The following is a 24,490-nucleotide window of genomic DNA, read 5'->3' as shown; positions in this document are numbered from 1 at the left end:
CTGGGAAACTGTAATTGAAAGTTATGCTTGTGGGACTGATTATCGATAGTCGACAGGACACTATGCGCATGATCTATGGGGCCAGTTTCTTTGGGATTAAGTTTGATAAGTGTGTTTCGTTTTCCACTTGATATGATTAGTTGTTCTGTCATGCTGTATAATAAATTTAAGTGGACATTAGCACAAATGTGCATAATGTTCTTTTATGTAGTGTGAGTTTCCCTACATAAGTGGTGACCCCAAAACTACAGTGGTGTGGCAATGAGCAGTTTTTCTATGCACATACACAGTGTCGACACGTACAAGCATGTCGTCTACGCAAAACTCCATCTGCTACATCAACGATGCTATCCAGAACATCTACAAGAAACTCGACATGATACATGAAACCCCCAAATCACGGCATCCCGGGATCCTACGTCTAAAACCGAATCCGTCCACGGCGTTACATTTCCAACCATACTGGTCGTGCCGTCGTTTCCCGCGCCACTGCGAGAAGATATTGCCTATCACAGCCAACAGTCGAATATCATTTACACACCTCTCCACAGCAAGCTCGCATCACGCTAAAGGCGGCACTAATCTCTCGCTGCACAGCGACTAGCACAACTGTTGTACCACGAGAAGTGCTGTGACAGGTTGCCTTCAGGTTTTGGAGGCACTTACACACTATGGTGGAACCTTGTGTGCTTACTTTCGCACATTTGGCTACAACAGCTGCCTCCACAGTTGCACTTAACCTTGATACTGTATGCGAGTGAGCTATTAAGTGAGCTGCTACAAGTGGCCAACAGATTACTTGCCCTGCTCAGCTCACGTGCCAAGGTGGCGATCAGTGCAACCACCATAGAAAACGAATCCCCTTGAGTGTGGCAGATCCGGTGGATGCTGCTGCCCAGCCTATGCTGTCACGGCTGACCAACGACCACCGCCCGTGAAAAAGATCTCCAATCCCTCCACACCACTATCAATCACCTGACAGCAAATCTGCAACACTTCTGTCAACGAGAGGTTGCGATAGAGGATGCACATACACGATCACGCCCCACGATGCAGGCCACGCGATGGGTGAACAATGAAACTGGTTATTGCTGATTACACAGACGTTTTGATTAGCAATCTGTCAAGTGCAGGGCACTATGTTCACACCTAAATGTCTCTAACGGGCTGCCTTAGTTGCAGCCGAACATGAAGAACACAGCCTGCGCATAAAATCACAGCAGAGCAAGACTCTCCCATTTCATTGGGAGCCTATGTTATACAGATCGACTTCAACAGCTGTTCATCCCTGATTGCTGTATGGCATGGATGTTTCTGGCCGACACTGGATCTACTGTCAGTACCCTACAGTTAATTCCTTCCCTACAGACAGATGCACAGATGAGGTTTAATTGAAAGCAGTCAACGACTCGGCTACTCAAACATATGCACGAAAAACACTGGCAATTGACACTGGAAACGCAGAGAAACGCAACTGGACCTTTGTGCTCACCGAAATCGACCAGCCTATACTGGGGGCCATTTCTTAACGAAATACGCATTGACTGTGTAATTACACAATGTGTCGTCCGTTTCGCTGAAGGGTGCATTATCCATGGAAAACAGGACAGTTAACACCTCATGGCTGGTCAAGGGTGGAGAATCTCAGCGTACATACATTAGAGGGCGACAGAAGCTCGTGGAAGCATTAGAACCACAATCTGTAATCGACCACCCATACTTTGGAGGAATAGTGGTGCAAACAGAGACATGTCCAACAAGTTACATTTAGAAAACGACAGACTGAAGGCTACCATGCCAAACAAGGAATCTGACCTGCAGACAGCTCAAATGACCATAAAATGGCTGATGATGCAACAACAGCCCCCCCCCACCCATCCCCTCAGCTTCCCTTGCAGTGGCAGCACCCAAGCCTTACTGACACAGAACAAAAAGGGGTATGGTTAGGCACAAGGCGATGTACTTGGACACACCAGGCCCAGTAGTCTGTTTCCATGTTCGCATACTCGCAACTGATTACCTACACGAAACAAAAGCCGCTTTCGACGAGATGTTACAAGAAGGAATCACCCAACCATCCAGTGGGCTAGACTTCATCCGTAAGAAATATGGTTTGTGGAATCCGAGCAGTGACTGCTGGGCACTGAACGGCCAAACTGTGCTGGACAAATACCCCATCCTGCATATAAAATATGCACATTCAGTGGTCAGGATTACCATATTCGTTGTGTTGGACTATTGTAACCTTGCAGCCAGATCCCCATGGCCAAACCAGACATATTTCAAAAGGCAGTGACAGCTCTATTTGGGCTGTTTCAATTTTAGTAATGCCATTTGGGCTCAAAAATCCTGTACAGACTTTGCAGAGGTTTTTGGACGGTGTGCTGGGAACGTTACCTTCTTGTTTTGCATACCTAGACGATATTTTGGAATTCTCCGAAAATGCTGAGGACCTCAAGAAGCATTTGAAGGAGGAGCAAAGTTGGCTCAGTGATCATAGAATAACACTTAACGAGGACAAGTGCGTGTTCGGAGAACTAAAGGTGACCTTCCAAGGTTACAAAGTGTCAGCTCAGGTCATTTTTCCACTGCCAGAAAGATGGGAATAATTGCATATCCTTCTTGACCTCAAAAATAATCAGGAACTCAGGCAGTTCCTAGGAATAATAAACTTTTACCGTCGTCATCTCACTGGAACTGCCACCATTCAGACACCACTAAGCAACGCATTGGCTGGGCTTAGCAAAAATGGCAACACCCTCTCCCGTGAAGCCTGAGATGGAGTCGGCCTTCATGAAGCTGCAAAAGAGCCTGCATGATGTGCTGGCTCTCGTACACCCTGCACCGGGAGCCCACCTAGCCTTAGAAGTCGATGCAAGCCAGTTCACAATAGGTGTGTGGCATTCCATCACAAGATGAACAGACATTGGCAACCACTAATGTTTTTCTCTCAAAAGTTATATACCGGCCAAACTCGCTGGACTGCATATGACAGGTTGAAAGGGAACACCTCGCGATGTACGAGAATGTCAAGTATTTTCGATCCTTCATTGAGGACAGACCTGTCACAATATATACCAACCACAATCCTATTGTGTCAAGTTACCGAAAAAACAATTCATGTTCTCCTCGGCAGGCTCTCCAAATCGAATACAATTTTCTACAGTTGTGTGCCAGATCCATGAAGCTGACAATATTGTAGCAGACTATTTTTCATGCATGAACGTACTAACTCCGATGTTGGATTATTCTGAACTTACAAGTGCTCAGATTTCAGATGCACAGATATAGTCTTTGCTGACAGATTCTTCCACTGGCATGTGTTTCCAACTTATGAACGCATCCTACAGCTCATCTAAGGTGTGACACTTTTACTGCCAGACCACACCCTTACATTATTCTCCATCATGGAAACTTGGGTAGTCCATTTCGGGTGTTCATTTATCGTTACCATCACCCAGGGATGCCACTTTTAGTCTGACTGTTCCAGCAATTGTCAAAACTTTGTGGCTTCAAGTGTAAACAGACAACAGACTGCCTCCAACAGCTTGGTGGAAAGGTGGCACTGCACCCTAGGCCACCCTGTTGTGCCATGAAGACTCTTGGATTCGAGCTTTGCCACTGGTTTTGTTGGGTTTATGGACTGCCTTAGAAACTAATGTGGGCTGTTGATCAGCAGAGTTAGTAGACAGGGAACTATCACGTGTTGCAAGGGAATTTCTTGGGCCCAAGCTACTCCTGAACGAGGCACAGCTACCCCACTTCTTGTACCAAGTCAGAAAGCATGTGGAGAACCCTCATACAACTCCAGCATCACAGCACAACATGCACCCAATTTTCTAACACAAGGCACTTCATGTCATGCTTTACAAGGATCTGGTACAACATCCTCTGCAGCCACTGTACACCGGTCTGTACCAACCACTATAATAAGACACACACACAGTGGACATTCTCCTCCTGACCATTAGATTGAATGGAAACTTCACGAACAAAAAGTCAGAAGCTGAAAATATTTTTAATAATCATTTTCTAAATGCTGTGGATATAGTAGGATCCAGGTGTTCATTAGAAGATGATAGGCTGTTAATGGAAGCGGCCATACCTATGCAATTTGATACAATTGAAATCTCACCCACTTCTCCCTCTGAAATTAGGAAAATAAAAAACTTGCTTAAAAGCAAAAACTCACATCGAATTGATGGTATTTCCAGCAAAATACTAAAAGCTTGTTCTCAACAGAAAAGTAAGGTTCTCAGCAACCTGTGTAATAGCTCTCTGGAACAGGGCATTTTCCCTGGTAGACTGAAATATGCTATTGTTATACCTTTGCATAAAAAAGGGGTAGATCTGATGTCAACAATTACCGTCCAGTCTCCCTTCCAACAGCTTTATCCAAAATTTTTGAGAAAGTAATGTATTCAAGAGTAGCTTCACATCTCTGTAAAAATGAAGTACTAACAAAATGTCAGTTTGGTTTCCAGAAAGGTTTTGCAACAGAAAATGCCATATATGCTTTCACCAACCAAATTTTGAATGATCTGAATAACGGAACACCACCCATTGGGATTTTTTGTGATCTCTCAAAGGCTTTGATTGTGTAACTCATGAAATTCTGCTACACAAGCTCAAGTATTGTGGCATGAGTGGGACAATGCACAAATGGTTTAATTCGTACCTATCTGGAAGAGTGCAGAAAGTTGAAATAAGCAGTTCTCATAATGTGCATAGATCAGCACATTCCTCAAACTGGGGAACTATCAAGAATGGGGTTCCACAAGGGTCGGTCTTGGGTCCTTTATTGTTCTTAATTTACACTCCTGGAAATGGAAAAAAGAACACATTGACACCGGTGTGTCAGACCCACCATACTTGCTCCGGACACTGCGAGAGGGTTGTACAAGCAATGATCACACGCACGGCACAGCGGACACACCAGGAACCGCGGTGTTGGCCGTCGAATGGCGCTAGCTGCGCAGCATTTGTGCACCGCCGCCGTCAGAGTCAGCCAGTTTGCCGTGGCATACGGAGCTCCATCTCAGTCTTTAGCACTGGTAGCATGCCGCGACAGCGTGGACGTGAACCGTATGTGCAGTTGACGGACTTTGAGCGAGGGCGTATAGTGGGCATGCGGGAGGCCGGGTGGACGTACCGCCGAATTGCTCAACACATGGGGCGTGAGGTCTCCACAGTACATCGATGTTGTCGCCAATGGTCGGCGGAAGGTGCACGTGCCCGTCGACCTGGGACCGGACCGCAGCGACGCACGGATGCACGCCAAGACCGTAGGATCCTACGCAGTGCCGTAGGGGACCGCACCGCCACTTCCCAGCAAATTAGGTACACTATTGCTCCTGGGGTATCGGCGAGGACCATTCGCAACCGTCTCCATGAAGCTGGGCTACGGTCCCGCACACCGTTAGGCCGTCTTCCGCTCACGCCCCAACATCTTGCAGCCCACCTCCAGTGGTGTCGCGACAGGCGTGAATGGAGGGACGAATGGAGACGTGTCGTCTTCAGCGATGACAGTCGCTTCTGCCTTGGTGCCAATGATGGTCGTATGCGTGTTTGGCGCTGTGCAGGTGAGCGCCACAATCAGGACTGCATACGACCGAGGCACACAGGGCCAACACCCGGCATCATGGTGTGGGGAGCGATCTCCTACACTGGCCGTACACCTCTGGTGATCGTCGAGGGGACACTGAATAGTGCACGGTACATCCAAACCGTCATCGAACCCATCGTTCTACCATTCCTAGACCGGCAAGGGAACTTGCCGTTCCAACAGGACATGCACGTCCGCATGTATCCCTTGCCACCCAACATGCTCTGGAAGGTGTAAGTCAACTACCCTGACCAGCAAGATCTCCGGATCTGTCCCCCATTGAGCATGTTTGGGACTGGATGAAGCGTCGTCTCACGCGGTCTGCACGTCCAGCACGAACGCTGGTCCAACTGAGGCGCCAGGTGGAAATGGCATAGCAAGCCGTTCCACAGGACTACATCCAGCATCTCTACGATCGTCTCCATGGGAGAATAGCTTCCTGCATTGCTGCGAAAGGTGGATATACACTGTACTAGTGCCGACATTGTGCATGCTCTGTTGCCTGTGTCTATGTGCCTGTGGTTCTGTCAGTGTGATCATGTGACGTATCTGCCCCCAGGAATGTGTCAATAAAGTTTCCCCTTCCTGGGACAATGAATTCACGGTGTTCTTATTTCAATTTCCAGGAGTGTATATTAATGGCTTGCCATTCTATATTCATAAAGAGGCAAAGTTAGTTCTCTTTGCTGATGATAGAAGTATAGTAATCACACCTGACAAGAAGAATTAAGTAATGAAATTGTCAATAATGTCTTTCAGAAAATTGCTAAGTGGTTCCTTGTAAATGGACTCTCACTGAATTTTGATAAGACACAGTACATACAGTTCCGTACAGTAAATGGTATGACGCCATTAATAAGTACAGACCTTAATCATAAGCGTATAGCTAAGGTAGAATATTCAAAATTTTTTGGTGTGTCCGTTGATGAGAGATTAAATCAGAAGAAACACATTGATGATCTGCTGAAACGTTTGAGTTCAGCTACTTATGCAATAAGGGTCATTCCAAATTTTGGTGATAAACATATTAGCAAAAAAGCTTACTACGCCTATTTTCACTCATTGCTTGCATATGGCATCATATTTTGTGGTAATTCATCACTGAGGAATAAAGTATTTATTGCACAAAAGCGTGTAATCAGAATAATAGCTGGAGTCCACCCAAGATCATCCTGCAGACATTTATTTAAGGATTTAGGGATATTCTCAGTATATATAATCTCTTATGAAATTTGTTATTAACAACCAAACCCAATTCGAAAGTAATAGCAGTCTGCATGACTACAATACTAGGAGAAAGGATGATCTTCACTATTCAAGATTAAATCTAACTTTGGCATGGAAAGAGGTGAATTATACTGCCACTAAAGTCTTTGGTCACTTACCAAATAGTATAAAAAGTGTGTCAGATAACCAACAAGTATTTAAGAAGAAATTAAATGAATTACTTACCAAATAGTATAAAAAGTCTGTCAGATAACCTACAAGTATTTAAGAAGAAATTAAATGAATTTCTGAATGACAACTCCTTCTACTCCATAGAGGAATTTTTAGATATAAATTAAGAAAATAAAAGAAAAAAAACAAAAAATTATATTAAAAAAATTAAAAATTTAAAAAGTTGTTATATTAACTTAATTATGTTGTTAAACTAACTTAATTATGTCATGTATTGGAAAATTTGACTCGTTCCACATTATTACGAAATATCGTATTCATGATCCATGCAACTAGTATTAATGTAATCTAGTCTAATCTAAACCAGGGCAATCCGACCGACGTCCCCACAGAGCAGGTAAAACCTGCTTGGAAGCTGCCAGCGCTACACACCACCCCACAGTCAACTTCACCAAGTCAACGGTCCCATAAGAGCAAGACAGCTGTGACCAGCCCAACTATAATACCCTGGGACTGGATGTATCAGCAGAATCATCCAACAGCACCAATCCACCTACCGTCCACACTCGTGTGGTGGAAGTGAAGTTCAAGTAACATGCCATACCTGGTACTCTACTCTTGACATGACTATCAACAGTCGACAGGACAGTGTGTCTTATTTACAGGGCCAGTTTCTTTGGGACTAAGTTTGATACGTCTGTTTCGTTTCCCACTTGATGTAATTAGTTGTTCTATTACGCTGTATGATAAAGTAAAGTGGACATTAGCACAAATACATGAAAACATTCCTTTATGCAGTGCGAATTTCACTACAAACGTACGTTTTCTTCAATTATGTCTACGCAGAACGCTCCACGATTATACTCAGGATCTTCCTTGTCCTCAAGACTTGTCTTGCAACTTTTCTTGTGTCATATTTTCTTTACTGGGCCCTGAAGATACATTTCACATCTAGATACATGACGATATTCAATTTTCTCATGAATTGTTAGAGTGAATTCACCAGCGCTGGAGTCCAAACGCTGTAAAACATTCGCTCTTCCTATGTTTCCATCATTAAAAAACAGTCACAGCATTATATGTTGCGAGTTTTACAATTGTAGATGGTGAATTGTTGTCATTGCGCAACCTTAGACATAAATACCTCCAGAGATTGGTTTGAATAGTGAGTTATGTCGTGAATGTACCGCCTTAGTAGGTCCAGAACTTACTAGAAAGCTAAAGGTGAGCATGATAGCATTCAGGAATGAATTTCTTATTTGTCAAAAGCACACAATTGTGAATGTCCATCTAACAGCACAGAGAGTTGTGATACAGTGCATGGTTGAAAACGTCAAACAACATAAATTTTGTTTCGCTGCTTCCCACACGATTTCGAATATGAAGCTGTTGGAGCTAAGGAACTAGTTGTCAACAAATTTCACTGTTGACTATAAACAAATCGAAAAGAAAAGTTTTTGTTCACTTTTGCACACATCACCCCCTTACTTACAAGAAGACATTCTCCATGATTTTGTTGGCTCTTGCAGACACCCGATGTGACTTTATTGCCATTGAGTCTGGTGCATATGGAAAGAGCAGTAGTGGATGAGCTTTTTGCCAATTCAAATTTAGATAAATCGCTTCAACAAGGCTCCTTGAATATATGAGCAAATTCTATGATAGCAGACACTAATACCCAGTTTCCACCTATTACTGAAGCCGACAAAGCAGCATATTTAATCCAACCACATACAGGGAATAATTTGACGATCGTAACTATGACCCTTTTTTGAGTCATGCCTTGAGGAAATCAGAAAACTGTTTCAGTATACTATCTCAAAACTTTTGACTTTACCACAGGCAGATTCAAGCCAATCCAACAAATGTGGATTACATAATAATGCATGATTTTATGAAATAATACAATAGAAATATGTATGATTATGTAACTCAGGAAGTGGATTTGAGCAGTGGGGATCACACATTACAATATGTACATTTGCAAGGAGGGAACATAACGACAGATACATTTTGTGTGAAAGAAATTCTTACTGAATACCTCTTTTCTGAGACTGACGTTCTTATCTGATTATCAAACATACAGATATAAAAAAAATGTTACAATTATGGCTAAAACTCTCATAAATAATGTTTTATCTAGCTTGGTTGCAATTATTGGCGTAAAATCGGAAATATAAGCATGTTTACTTACTAGTTGCTTTTATTTCTGCTCCTATTTTATTCCAGAATGTGTTCTTGAGCTCTGTGTCTATACATTTAGGACTGGAGAGATTATACAAAACAGGATAACTTATTGACTGAATGCAACTTCCCCTCTACTGCCCAAGAGCTTCAGCAGCTGCAACTAGGTGGATTTTCTGTTATAAGGCTTTCTTTCCTTTTATAGTACAGGTCTTTAACAATTAGTGTCATGAAAAAAAAATAGATTCTCTCTTCAGTTTTGTAAATAAAAGTAAAGTGGCAAGAAATTTATAAATTTTGTGGCAGCAATTTGATTCTAGCCTTCAGCATTTCCTTTTAATAATCGATTAGCATTAAAATATCATATCATACAGTAACATGACGTATTTCGTAAGTATTATTACTGAGAATGTGGACTTGCTGAGGTTCACGTTACCTCATAAGTGTCAATATCCTGAAGATCTTTTGATTTAAGTATAATTTTAAAATTTTTGCTTTAGAGTTGGAGGGTAAAAATAACAATAAAGTGAAAATACAAAAGCAGATTATGTCTCCACAAATTTAAAGATACGTTTGACCTGAATTAAATCGTATGGTAACTTAACGCCACTTTTACACTGAGTCTGAAACATACTTTCCAACAATATTTGCAGCACTGTTTCCATCTACTACTGGGCTATCGATGTTTGCAACATGTTGCGAACAGAAAAACGATGTTCAATGGCTGTTTCGTACAGATCAGAGAAAAAAGTATTGTTTCCAGTATGCTAACACTGAATGGCACTGTGTGGCTTTAGTGTTTGTTTATGTTTTAACATACTTCTTACTTTCGTAAGTTAAAATACCCATTGTCTTGTGAAGACAACAATCGCAACAGATATTTGATATTATCACATCCTGAGAAAGCAGAGGAGTGTCTATGGAATGTATGATATGAAAACTATAAAAATTCCAAGTTAAAGTACGATTCCAGCCAGAAAATCGCAGTTTTGCATAATATCAGCAACAGTTATGCTGAAAATAAATTAGAGTCTCCATCAACACAATCCAGAAAAATTGTATCAATTTTTTCTTTGAGATAGAATTGAATTGATGTAAAAGAACAGAATTGAGTGTGGATATGGCAGAAGCATCAACAATGACAATTCTACTTTTATATTTTGATTGTATGTTCATAAAACATCAATCAACCAGTTATTTACAAAGAGTAGGAGTTATCTGGGATATAGCCGACTTTGAAAAAAATATAATAAATGTGAAAGGCTTTGAAATTAATCTCCTGTTGACAAAAAGCGAAGACTGGCAAAAAATCTATGTTTCACAGAAACTGATTTTCTGCAATTTGTGTCTTTCTTTAAACAAGCAGCCCTAACAAATTTCTTAGAATTTAAGAACTGGAAAGCGACGTGAAATTACAAATAGCGACTCCTTCCTCCTCATTCCTGCCACAGCTGCTATAGTATCCTTTTGTTCAAGATGATTATTATGCCTTTGACTTTGTCTGCTTGTACTATTGAGTATTAATAATCGGCGCCACGTATCATTAATTAATTCCCTCTCCTGGACATAATATAGCTGTCAATTTGAATACACAATGTGAAATGTTCAACACAGCAGAAGATACAGAAATGTTTGCCACTAGGATTACCAGGATTGTGAATGGCGAACATAATTACAAACAAGTTGTATACTTCGTTGGAAACAATTTTGCAAAGAGAAACATGTTTCCAAACTCATTGTAAACTCGCATTGGTAGTGTCTTTCTTTTTGCAATCACAGTGTGATCAATGGCTATGCATAACAGTACGAACTTTTGTAGAGAATTAGTCTACATGATAAATTATATTTACAGTATCTATTTCCCATGAGAAACCTGACTAATTTTAATTACAAAAACGAGGTAGAATTGGTTGTTGAGATAAGAAGCTTACTTTCCAAGCTGCTGTAAAAAGCAACATGCCTGTCTGAAAACAAAATAACACCAAAGGTCGTCTGTTGTGAAGCAAGATAGACTGTCAGTGGGGTAATACAATGTGGTGACCATATGTGCATTACCTATGATCGCCTTCGAGAGCTGCGATGCATGCAGTTTCTACTGGCACAGGTTTCAAGATGGTGTACTGTTCACGGAAAATAAATAATATTTCCATACTGTATCGTGTTGTAAATGTTCTGCACCGAACCTACGCCATATAGGTCGACATTGGTGCCTCTCGACGACCGCGAATTACGATACATACGCACTGAACTGTGCACTATATATCAATAATGCAGCCACTGAGAACGACTACACGTCAAAATTACGGAAACGAGAGCAACGCATATACATACAGTGCTACGCAACCGATTCTTCAAAGAAGTTTATTTGTTAAAAGTGACAATGACACTCGCCAGTCAAGTGCCGAACAATGGGACATTCACCTATGTTACCAATGCCAGCCCTCCTGCAGTGTTGCATACCAACATAGTATAGGGCAGTAAAGCGGATAAAATGTTCAAAGTCCCAGAACAAATCTATCTCGCTACATTACTGAAATTTCACCACTGAGACTGAGTCAGTGCAAAACACAATATGAGTGTTTCTGGCGAGCCAGAAAACAGACTTCAGCAGAATATAATGGGTAGAGCAGCCAAATAGGGTCATGTCACCTTCGTTATAAGACGAAGGAACGGCTTAGCCAAATGCAACAAACGGTATCAACAGCATCACAATCCAATTCTGCGCTATAACAAACTCTTTAAGCAAGCACAGCAGGAGTAAAACCGCCGATACATTCGTAATAGCAAGACCTATGTGGTCATGACGAATCAGGCTGGCTATCATTAGGTACTACTTGTCTCCATAAATACACCAGCAGTTTAGTTCGTAAGGCAGTTGGTCAGATAGATGGCTTACGCAACGTTCGCACTCGAGTCCCTGATTGCAGTGAAATGACGTCTAGCACAAGTTGGTTGTAGATTTCCTACATGCTATGGACAACAAGAACAAGTATTGGGAGAGATGGCTACCTTGCCATAATCACCAGTCGAAGAGCGTCTGTCGCAGATGGAGGACTTGAAGGTCTATCCTTCCCACCAGGATCAGCGTTCCTGACATTCTGGCAAACTGAATAGTGCCTACCTGGACGACAGGCCAGTATCGTCGAACTTCACAACTACGCAGCAACTGTCATTGCGGTACGATGGATGATGAAGAAGGATGGTTAGGACAGAGCACCTTCAAAGTAGGTGTGTGTAAGGTCAATACATGTACCACTACCACTCACTGTCATGGTGTCGCGGTACAGGGGCCACTGCAAGTGGCGAACTACTAGTGCAGCTGCCGGATGGAACGAAGTGTGTGGTGTAAGGTGCTGTGAGTGAGCTGAAGGCTACTTGCAACACAGTTCCTCAGCAGGCATTGATGGACAGCGCCAAACATGAGTCAAGACGCTACCTGTATTTTTATGGCAATAAGTAACTGATTCTAAATCTTCTTTTGCTGCACCTATCGGCGACCACAGGTCATTACCATCCTTATGAGGAAAACTGGCAAGGAGCGAATTGGAAGAGTGCCTCTTGACAACTCCACTTATGCCCTCCCAATAGTCGCCTCTTGCAGTGGCAACTGGCATAGCTACCCACAATGGTCGCCTCAAAGTAATACAGTGCTTACCCTAACATACTGCCGTTCCATTCCGATCAGCTCTCCATGTAGTTTGTTATGGTGGACAGCATTCTCGCAGCTCATGGTGCATCAGTGATGTTGCAAAATTCGTAATGCTCCACAGCCACTTGGGTGAGCATGCAGACATGACTAGCGACATCATCCTTGCACCACTGGTGGACAATGAATATTCTACAGTGAAATAAGCACTTCTGCAACGTCTCTCCAGAACTCTTGAAGAACAAGAAGCACTCTACATCAACAAATAACAAACAGAACTACCTCACAATTATAACATTGGTTACAAACATTAATCAGCTCGTAACTGATGCCTCACTATACATTGTTGACATTGTGAGTAGCTGACCTCCCATCTCAAGTACATCTTTCCATGATCACCAATAAGGAGGAAGAATCAGACTGCAGGTTTAAATTACTGGACACAATTCTTACTGTTACTCAACACACAGTGTATCAGTTTGGTTGACAACAATACCACCATACATGGACAGCAGCACCCACCTTGGTGTGCACTGTTCCCTGTGATAGCCAAACCAGCCTAACCACACCCTACTGTTGTCGACTATGACCTCACAGCCTCCAGCCAGGACAACGTTCTTCACATGGCTGTGTCAACAAAACAAACTATTGACAACTACACTCCCCAAGACACCACCCTGCGCCTATGCTGGTATCACACACAGTTTGGTAACCCTGTGCACAACTGCAGTCCATACTGTGACCACCCAAAAGGGCTGTGCTACTCGCAACAGGAGCCCCAATTTTGATGCCACTCACCTCATCTTAAGTAGTAAGGGACCACTGCAACTTTCACTGACATGAGACAATGGCAGACTCTGTATCTGGGATCACCTTGGACACATCTATATCAGATCGATTTCAGCTCCACCATCAGCGTGGCATCACTGACATTACCCACCACACTCTATGACAAAAGGGCAATACATCTCCAGGCACTGTTTGACAATCACTGGAACATTAAACTACCTAATCACAGATGGGTGAATCAGTAGTCAGTGACAAATTTCTCTGTCACTTTTGGCTCCTATTGGATATGTCCAATTGCACACTCATTCAACATGACACTGGTTGTGTGGTCGCCAGTGTCAGTGGCCTCGGTCTCCTGGAAAAGAAACGCACCTTTATTACATCCTCTTCAGTCTGCAAGCAACAGTGTGCCCCAACAGATGACCACTACCGTCTTTTATTTGATTGCATCAACACGGTCGCAAAAACTCAACAAAACTAATTTCTTTCCTTCAAACCCTGCATTCAGTGTCTAGGCCTCTGACAGGAGAGTGAATCAATATTATTGGCAGTACAAAAAACGACTGAGGAGCTAACCATAACATGACATCACCGACAAAATCTTCGACCAAATCAACCATCAAGAATGACTTCCAATGTGCCTACAACAGCTTCAGATGCACTGCTGCTTTCACAGCCTTCTCGTATCGACAACATTAGTAATGCACCTCTTGCTCAAGTGCTGTCCAGTCTTAATCCTTCCATTCATGAATTCTTTGTGAGTGTTATTCACCCGGTGCGCCACCACAAACGGAACATATACAGGATCCCCACCAAGCCTGACCCTCCAGTCCATCACGGACCATGCGCCTCCCACCAGGCAAACTTCACGCCGCCAAGGAAGGTGGCGATGAACTTTTAAAAGCACGAATTGTTAGACACTTTAACAGGCTTCACCAATTAAATTAGCGTAAAGGAAGATGGTATCTTACGTTTATGTGATGACTACAGAACTCTTAAGGTCTATGTTATAACTGACAGTAACTCAGTTCCAAACATACGGGACATTACTCGCTGCCATGTGGTTATTTCTGTCTTCAGTGTCCTGGGTTACAAACAAGCTTATCACCAAATACTGATGTACACATAGTGTGTACAAAAGACAACGATCATTACATATTTTGACCTAGGTAAGTACCTGTTTACGTCGTGTGGACTCAAAAACGCAGCCCAAAAGTGGAAACGGTTTGTGGGTGGTATCCTATTTTAGATACTCTTCTGCTGCACTTATCCTAATGACATTTCATTTTTTCTCAGGATAATGATATTTAAGGACCCCACCTCAAACAAATATTGATGTGCTTGCTGGAAATGGCATCATAATTATTGATGACGAAAACATCCAACTTCTACAACCTGAGGTTATTCTTCTCAGTCATGTTGTCAACGCTGTGGGCATTTTCCCTACATCACAATGTGTCTATATGGACACCACGTTGAGTACCCACGCTAACTGCTGTTGACTGTGCAGTGAGAGAGCGTTCATGTAGACCAGGTGTACTTTTCTCATTGTAGTCTGTTCGCTAAATATAAAGAATATTTCAGTATGGTATCGTATTGTATATAATGCACACGATATCTAGGTCATACGGATTTACAAGTATTTGCAAGTTTTCGTTGCCTGTGGTTTCAAGGCTTACTCCAAATGTTAGACCTCCATATGTTAAGCCGGGTTCACACACGCAACGAAAATATCGCCACAAGTCAAGTCATTCTGAAGTGGCGCTGTGAGCTACCGTTCACACAGGACGCCACAAATTCTTCGTAGTTGCGCAGTTTGCAAAATGGCGTCAACTGTCTCAGCTGATTAAACGGCTGTACATATAACATAATAAATGTAAAATATTACTTACCAAAGTGTTTCTCGTCTCTCTTGTCTCGACTACATGTTTTAAGAAGCGGTCTGCAGCTTCAAACCAAGCTAGGCTGGGTTTATAAATACCGTCTGTAGACGCACCACTCTTGAGTGATTTCAGTACTTTTTTATGTTCATTCATGTAAGCATTTCGAATGCTTCAAATTTTTAATTTTGTTGTAGCTACATCAATTGCAGGTACATATTCACGCATACTGTTTACTATTTAAATTAATGCAGCATCTCTCAAATTTCTGTCATTGTATGATTCGCTTTTGTGGTTCCAAAGGCATTCTCGTTCTTGATACATCTCCAAGAATCTCATAATTGTGGCTGTTGGCCACTTTTTCGACATATTAATAAGAAACGCACAAACAAAAGCACTATCCGCGTATGAATACGCACTAGAAAGGTTTTTAAATCCAGCCGCGAGGTAGCAATCGAATGACGTTATTCGATTGTGGAGACGGCAAAATGGCGCAACAAAATAGAACCAAGTTCAACTTTTTGCGGCGTGACAAAAGTTGCGCTTCTTAAATGGCGCCACCGAAAACTAGGAGTTCACACATGCAACTACAAAGCAACTGCAGTTCGCCATTAGCAGTGGCGATACTTTTGTTGCCTGTGTGAACCTGGCTTTACACTTTGCTCCATAGATGTGCCTACTGTTTGCCGAACCCTTCGACCATAGATATTAGTATCTATGGTCGAAGGCCGAACCACTTATTGTCATCTTTGCTGAAATGTAGACTTAAAGTGTTTGTAAACAATTTCATGTTAAGCTGTTGCAATTGTGCATACACAATCTGGTGTAGTGGTATGTGTACAATACATAAAAATGGATGACGGGTTAAGTGAATTAGAAGTGTTATACTCCATTGATGGTGAATACATAACGGATAATACGTGGGATGTGGCGGAGAGAGTTGTGAATTCTTCGTTATTGCCGAAGTTAGACTCCGGATTTGATTTACCACCTCAGAGAAAAGATTTCGCAAATCATGTACCCGTTGTTGCTCGTAATTTGAAAGCTCTCAAAAATTTTATGAGTACATTGAAGTCAAGTAGTAATTACGGGACAAAATGTGCGAAACTTAAATCGAATTTCGCTGTTTCTTTGCTAACACTTTGTGGTGAACATATTAGTGAGAATATATGGACAAATCAAGAAACTAATACCAACAGTCGTGAAATAATATCGTTGCTGTGTCAGATTTTCGTGTGCGATAGCATTGGGGATCTTCTTGTCGGCGAGAAATGTTACTCAGACTCGGAAGTTCCAAGATTGTTCAAACCAGTATTAACTGCATTGCGCCCAAAACTTCTCAAAGATACGTGGAAACACTTCCCAGGGGCTGTTGCGTGCTACTATTGGCTGTTATTCCAGGTGCACAGAAAATATTTAGGCGATTATCTCGGAATGATTGTTCCTACAGCGTTAATTATGACAGATGACTTCATTCCAGAAAATGCCGTGAGAGGCATAAAATGTATTGCTTATATCGCAGAACATTCTACTAAGGCAGATTTATACTGCCATGCAGAAGTTATGTATTCAGCAGTAAAGCAGTCTTTGGTTCACAAGAATCCACAAGTCGTTAAAATTGCTGTCCCATGCCTTCTTAATTTATTGGACAAAATTGAAAGAAACTATTTGAAAGATGAATGTATCACAGAGTGGTGTAAGTACGACGAAACTTTCGAAATCATACTTGAAAATTTGGAACTGTGGCAAAAAACAGACATTAGGGAAGCCTACTTAGAAAATTTACCTTTATTTCTTGAAAATATGCCATTAAGTCTTGTTAATTGGTCGTCTCGCCTTTTGGAATTATTCAGTAACTATATGGAAATGGGAGGCCATTCTAGTCCAAGTTTTTTGAAATATACTGTGTTGTCTCTTAAGGTTTATTTACAAAAAGTATGGCCAAGAATCCAGCATCACTGTAACAGGCTGCTGAGGATGCTTTTTAGATTCCTCATAGATGTGACAGACATATTACACAGTCCAGATGATACAAAGTTGTCTGTCTGCAATGTAGCTATTTATAATGAAGCTCTGAAGGAGGCTGAAGAATGTTTGTTCATAATTGGGTATTGTGCCCCTGAACAAGTGAAGACCACATGTTCCCTACTGTTGGAAAAAGATTTATTCAGTGAAGACTTCCATAAAGTTATTCAAAAGATTGTTACATCTCTTTAATCCCTTCTCTTCTGTTAGAAATAAATGACAAGTGTATCTTGATGTTTCCGTACAAGAGGCAGGCAGATTGTTTCTGCTATCCCTTGTGGGGCGTTAACACAGTAATGCTACATGAACTGATCATCTTCACCCTTTATTTCTTTATTGATCAAACTTGGCAGCTAGAATACATACATCCTTAACATTTATGAATGTTTGGTTTATGACTTGTGTCTTTTAAGTATGTATTTCTAATGCTATATCTGACGTGCCTCACACTACAATGACTAGCTGTTCTTTTATACTTGCACTTATGTAATGTATATTGTATATAAATTGTCTTTAGTGGACTTTACACTGAAACCATTTGCTGCAGTTGTGATTTGTCTGTTAAGTATGTTTTGTTGTAATAAATTAATGAGGTACATGTGATTCCTTAAACTTGAAAATCTTATGTCTTGTTTTTATGTTCTTTACTGTGCACATCAACCAGAGAAATACATTGTATTAAGTAATATGGTGACAGAAAAAAATGGGAACCTACTGACCTTCATACTAACTAATCCCACTGTACAAAATATTAGCTGTCCCTTTAAAAGAGCACACTGATCTCTTTGAAGCACTGCAAGAGATGTAGAACTAATACTAGGTAGTCATTTGATCATCCACAGCTGATTTAACACATAGCACTGGAGGGGTGCTATGTGCCATTCGGTTGTATAGAACCAGCAGAGTAAGATTGACATGGAGACATGACAGGAAGGAACTATTATATTTGGATATACCCAGTTTATTAGTGTGTCAAAGCACTCTCTCCATAGTATCTGTAAGAAATGGTGTACAAAGCACACCCACGTAACAAGGTCTAAGAACGGTCATTGTAAAAGTGTCATAAGTGTTAGGGACTGGAGATGAATGTTGTTGTTGTTGTTGTTGTTGTGGTCTTCAGTCCAGAGACTAGTTTGATGCAGGCCTCCACGGTACTCTATCCTGCGTAAGCTTCTTCATCTCCAAGTAACTACTGCAACCTACATACTTCTGAATCTGCTTTGTGTATTCGTCTCTTGGTCTCCCTCTGTAATTTTTACCCTACACACTGCCCTCCACTACTAAATTGGCAATCTCTTGATGCCTCAGAACATATCCTACCAACCTATCCCTTCTTCTAGTCAAATTGTGCCATAAATTCTTCTTCTCCCCGAGTCTATTCAGTAACATCTCATTAGTTATGTGATCTATCCATCGAACCTTCAGCATTCTTCTGTTACACCACATTTCAAAAGCTATTCTCTTCTTGTCGAAACTAGTTATTGTCCACGTTTCATTTCCATACATGGCTACACTCCATACAAATACTTTCAGAAACGGCTTCCTGACACTGAAATCTATACTCCATGTTGGCAAAATTTCTCTTCTTCAGAAACACTTTCCTTGCCATTGCCAGTCTACATTTTATATCCTCTCTACTTCGAACATCATCAGTTATTTTTCTCCCTCAATAGCAAAACTCATTTACTACTTTAAGTGTCTCATTTCCTAATCTAATTCCCTCAGCATCACCTGATGTAATTTGACTACATTCCACTATCCTCGTTTTGATTTTGTTGATGTTCATCTTATATCCTCCTTTCAAGGCAATGTTAATTCTGGTCATATGCTCTTCCATGTCCTTTGCTGTCTCTGACAAATTTACAATGTCATCCACAAACCGCTAATTTTTTTGTTTCTTCTCCATGGGTAATAATTCCTGCTCCAAACTTTCTTTTATTTCCTGTACTGCTTGCTCAATATACGGTTTGAATAACATTGGGGATAGGCTACAACCCTGTCTCACTCCCTTCCCAGCCACTGCTTCCCTTTCATGGCCCTCAACTCTTAAACTGCCTTTGGTTTCTGTACAGATTGTCAATACCCTTCATTCCCTGTATTTGACCCCTGAAACCTTCAGAATTTGAAAGAGAGTATTCCAGTCAACATTTTCAAAAGCCTTCTCGAACTCTACAAGTGCTAGAAACAAAGGTTTCTGTTTCCTTAATCTCTCTTCTAAGATTAGTTGTAGGGTCAGTATTGCCTCACATGTTTCAGTATTTCTATGGAATCCAAACTGTTCTTCCCCAAGGTTGGCTTCTACCAGTTTTTCCATTCGTCTGTAAAGAATTTGTCTTATATTTTGCATCAATGACTTATTAAACTGATTGTTTGGTAATTTTCACACCTGTCAACACCTGCTTTCTTTGGGATTGGGATTATTATATTTTTCTTGAAGTCGGAGGTCATTTCGCCTATCTCATACATCTTGCTCCCTAGATGGTAGAGTTTGTCAGGGCTAGCTCTCCCAAGGCTATCGGTAGTTCCAATGGAATGTTTCCTACTCCTGGTGCCTTGTTTTGACTTAAATCTTTCAGTGCTCTGTCAAATTCTTCGCACAATACTATTCTCCCATTTCCTCTTTCTCTACATCCTCTTCATTTCCGTAATATTGCCTTCAAGTACATCACCCTTGTATAGACCCTTTATATATTCCTCCCTCCTTTCTACTTTCCCTTCTTTGCTTAGAACTGGTTTTCCATCTGAGCTCTTGATATTCATACAAGAGGGTCTCTTTTTCTCCAAAGGTCTCTTTAAATTTCCTATATGCATTATCTATCTTACCCCTAGTGATATATGCCTCTACATCCTTACATTTGTTCTCTAGCTATCCTTGCTTAGCCACTTTGCACTCCCTGTCGATCTCTTTTTTGAGACGTTTGTATTCCTTTTTGCATACTTCATTTATTGTATTTTTATATTTTCGCCTTTCTTCAATTAAGTTCAGTATCTCTTCTGTTACCTAAGAATTTCTGCAAGCCCTCATCTTTTTACTTACTTAATCCTCTGCTGCCTTTACTATTTCACCCCTCAAAGCTACCCATTGTTGCTCTAATGTATTTCTTTACCCCGTTCTTAGCAATTGTTCCCTAATGCTCTCTCTCAAACTCTCTACAACATCAGGTTCTTCCAGATCCCATCTCCTTAAATTCCGGCCTTTCCACAATTTCTACAGTTCATAACCAATAGATTGTGGTCAGAGTCCACATCTGCCCCTGGAAATGTCTTACAATTTAAAACCTGGTTCCTAAATCTCTGTCTTACCATTATATAATATGTCTGAAACCTTCCATTGTCTCCAGGCCTCTTTCACATATACAACTTTCTTTCATGATTTTTAAACCAAGTGTTAACTATGAGTTAGTTATGCTCTGTGCAGAATTCTACCAGGCAGCTTCCTCTTTCATTCCTTACCCCGATTCCATATTCACATACTACATTTCCTTCCCTTCCTTTTCCTACTATCGAATTCCAGTCCTCCATGATTGTTGAATTTTGTCTCCCTTCACTGTCTGAATAATTTCTTTTATCTCATTCTACATTTCTTCAATCTCTTCATCGTCTGCTGAACTAATTGGCATATAAACTTGTACTACTGTGGTAGGTGTGGGCTTCGTGTCTATCTTGGCTACAATAATGCATTCACTATGCTGTTCATGGTATTTTACCCATGCTCCTATTTTTTATTCATTACTATACCTACTCCTGCATTACCCCTATTTGATTTTGTATTTATAACCCTGTATTAACCTGACAAGAAGTCTTGTTCGTCCTGCTACCGAACTTCACTAATTCCCACTATATCTAACTTTAACCTATCCTTTTCCCTTTTTAAATTTTCAAACCTACCTACCCAATTAAGGGATCTGACATACCATGCTCCGATCCGTACAACGCCCGTTTTCTTTCTCCTGATAACGTCCTCCTGAGTAGTCTCCGCCCGGAGATCCGAATGGGGGAGTATTTTACTTCCAGTTTATTTTACCCAAGAGAACGTGATCATCATTCAACCATACAGTAAAGCTGCATGCCCTCAGGAAAAATTACAGCTGTAGTTTCCCCTTTCTTTCAGCTGTTCGCAGTACGAGCACAGCAAGGCTGTTTTGGTTAGTGTTACAAGGCCAGATCAGACAATAATCCAGACTGTTGCCCCTGCAACTACTGATAAGGCTGCTCCCCCTTTTCAGGAACCACACATTTGTCTGGCCTCTCAGCAGGTAACCCTCCATTGTAGTTGCAGCTACGGTACTGATATCTGTGTCACTGAGGCATGCAAGCCTCCCCACCAGTGGCAAGGTCCATGGTTCCTGGGGAGAGATGAATGTTATACCCTTTCAATAGCAATCTTTTTCAAACTAGACGCAAGTTGCTGTTTTCAGTGAATGTTGGTAAATTTCAACCAGATCCTGAGCACATATTGTGCGTGCAATGCATATTTGGAGCTGGATACCTCCCAAAAGACAGTTGCTCGCAGCAGCATGTACAACTTCTCCACACTAAGGCGACGATTTGCGCAGTTGCTGTCAGGAATGGCAGAAGGCGCGCTTTTCCCCACATAGGACTATCAAGGAGAGAGGAGCAGTGGCAGGAAGATAGCGTCAGCTGCTTCCTGTGGTGCTGGCTCCATTACTGTTAACAATATATATATAGTAATACTTAACGCGTAGGGGCAGCTTAAGATTGGTGGCTCTTTTCTGTTTATGGCTGCTTGAGTAATATCAGCAACTTCTCATGGACAAACTGTAAAGCTGGATGTTTTCAGTGGGCAAATTAAACAGTAGTTGAATCGAGACATATAGTGTGGTCTATTGATTCGCTGGTTTGCCTCTCTTCAAATGATGCAAGATTGTGAGTGCATTACAGTTTCCATGAGGAATTTAACCTGCAATTTATGGATGCTGTAGTTCAGGCCAGATATGATTCTTTTGGGGGTGTTTTTTGTATGATGCCTTCAATGCACTCATTCTGGTTGCCATGAATTTGAAACAGGATAGTGATTTCAGCATTCTCAGTGCCTAATATTGCCCTTTCTTTCAAATTTTCATTGTGAGTACACTGTGGACACTACAATCTTGCCCTGTGAACATGACTGTTGTTATAACATTCATGTTCACAGGGCTCCAAGCATATATTCTTGGTTTTATGAAATCTCAGGGACGTTACCACATGTTAAGTGGACCCTAAATCTGCCAACCTTGTCCTCATAGAAAATGTTTCAGATTATTTTTTACAGCAGGTAAAAAATAGCAGTCAACACCCCTGGAATTTGGTAGTTCTAAAGGATCTGTTATCAGTGAGTGGTCTCAGCTGGACATTGCATATCTGGAGAAACTTTTGTACTCTTGTCCATGTTGAAGAGAGGCCATTATCAAAGCTAGAGGCAGTGTTATATGGTATTGATGTCTGCTGGGGTTGATTAATTTTTGTTCAGTTTGCTTATAATGCAGTCTGTTTAATAAGTTCCAGTCATGGCTGTAGCTGTGTATTTGCAGGGGATATATATGGAAAGGAGGTGGGGGTGTAGCAGGGTGGATAGTATCTTACATATGGCTATATGAAATTTATTTTTGTTCTGTGCACACTTCACAAAACACTGTTAGCACTAATAGAAAAGGCATCATTATTGATCTCCTTGTAAAATGTAAACTGACAACTCTATAAAATGTAGCATTCAAAGTTTTCATTGCTCGCTTACAAGCGGTATTATTTTCAGAGTTGCCATCGAGGACTGGCCATGTGTTAAATTGTACTGAATCTTAGAGGAGGTCCAACAAAGGACTCCTTGATTTTAAAATTAAGTAACATGAAAACTAAGATGAACAGAACAACACAACAAATGGCAAATTTATTATGAAAGCTATAAGAATCTTATACAGACATTCAAAATAGTAGTTACAAAAGCTGCTAACAGGTGGTTCTGTACAGCTCATACCAGCATGCATAAATAAATTTGTCCTGTGCAGGCAGTCTTTACAATCACATCACAGTCTTTTCAAAACGTCTACCATTCATATTATAGAGGCGGTGTAAATGAACTATGAATTTTGCAACTTGAAGTGTCTCAACAAAAATTGATTCAGTTGACACACAGACTTACTATTCTAGCTCATCCACTGGCTTTAAATTCACCTCACAAAAAGTAGACACACGGAGTTAGATCATGTCAGTATGGTGGCCAACCCATTCTGGCATTTGTAAATTTGGAACAGTAGTGACTCTATTCTCATATTATTCATCATGAAAGTGAATTGCTTGTTCGTTGCAATGTGATTGGAACCCATCTCGGATGAATGATTTAATGTCTAGTTGATCCTTCAATATTTGCTGCATGGCACCAAAGTGTTCCATAATAGGAATGTAATGTTCACTAATTATCAATTCTCGCATGAAAAAAAGGTCCAGCAGTGCCTCTGATGCATATCTTAGGCCTAGACAGTAAATTTGAGAGAATGCAGTGGTTTTGTTTCACACAAATGGGGATTTCCAGAACCCCAAAATTGCCAGTTTTGTTAATTCACGAAACCCTTCACATGGAAATGTGCTGCACCTGTGAAGCAGATGGAGCCAGTGTCAAATCCTTCATTTTCCTGAAATGCGAGAAACTGCATTGCAATTTGAGCCCTTTGTCACACATGCTTCAGGCATCACAATGTGCTTTTGGAGTTTGAATGAAACTGTGCAGACTGTGTCTCAGTATCGTACGCATGCTACAACATTTCAAAACAGTTTCTGCAGCAATTTTTTCAATGAATATCCTCAGATTTTGCTGAATATGTCTAGAAAATGTAGCTGCATTTTCAAGAATAACTGCAGCTGGTCTGGGGCCAACATTCCCCATTAGATAGTCAGCCACACTGTCTGCCCATTCAAATTTGGTGACAAACTTACAAATGTTTTCGCAGTAGGTCCTCTTGTAACTTTAAA

The 24,490-nt window shown here is 41.2% G+C and overlaps 1 protein-coding gene across 1 annotated transcript; it reads left to right on the top strand.

Moving 5' to 3' along the window:
• The first annotated feature begins 16,255 nt into the window (after nucleotides 1–16,255).
• LOC126365853 (TELO2-interacting protein 2-like) lies at nucleotides 16,256–18,147 on the top strand. The gene has a single exon (XM_050008515.1). It carries the CDS (start codon nucleotides 16,355–16,357, stop codon nucleotides 17,717–17,719), a length of 1,365 nt encoding a protein of 454 aa, XP_049864472.1. The 5' UTR covers nucleotides 16,256–16,354; the 3' UTR covers nucleotides 17,720–18,147.
• The last annotated feature ends 6,343 nt before the right edge of the window (nucleotides 18,148–24,490 follow it).

Source organism: Schistocerca gregaria, chromosome 4, assembly GCF_023897955.1.
Source record: "Schistocerca gregaria isolate iqSchGreg1 chromosome 4, iqSchGreg1.2, whole genome shotgun sequence".
Taxonomy (NCBI): domain Eukaryota; kingdom Metazoa; phylum Arthropoda; class Insecta; order Orthoptera; family Acrididae; genus Schistocerca; species Schistocerca gregaria.
This window is presented reverse-complemented; position numbering and strand designations above follow the sequence as displayed.

Coding starts and splice junctions, on each gene's coding strand:
- LOC126365853 (XM_050008515.1), top strand. CDS start 16,355: ATGGATGACGGGTTAAGTGAATTAGAAGTGTTATACTCCATTGATGGT.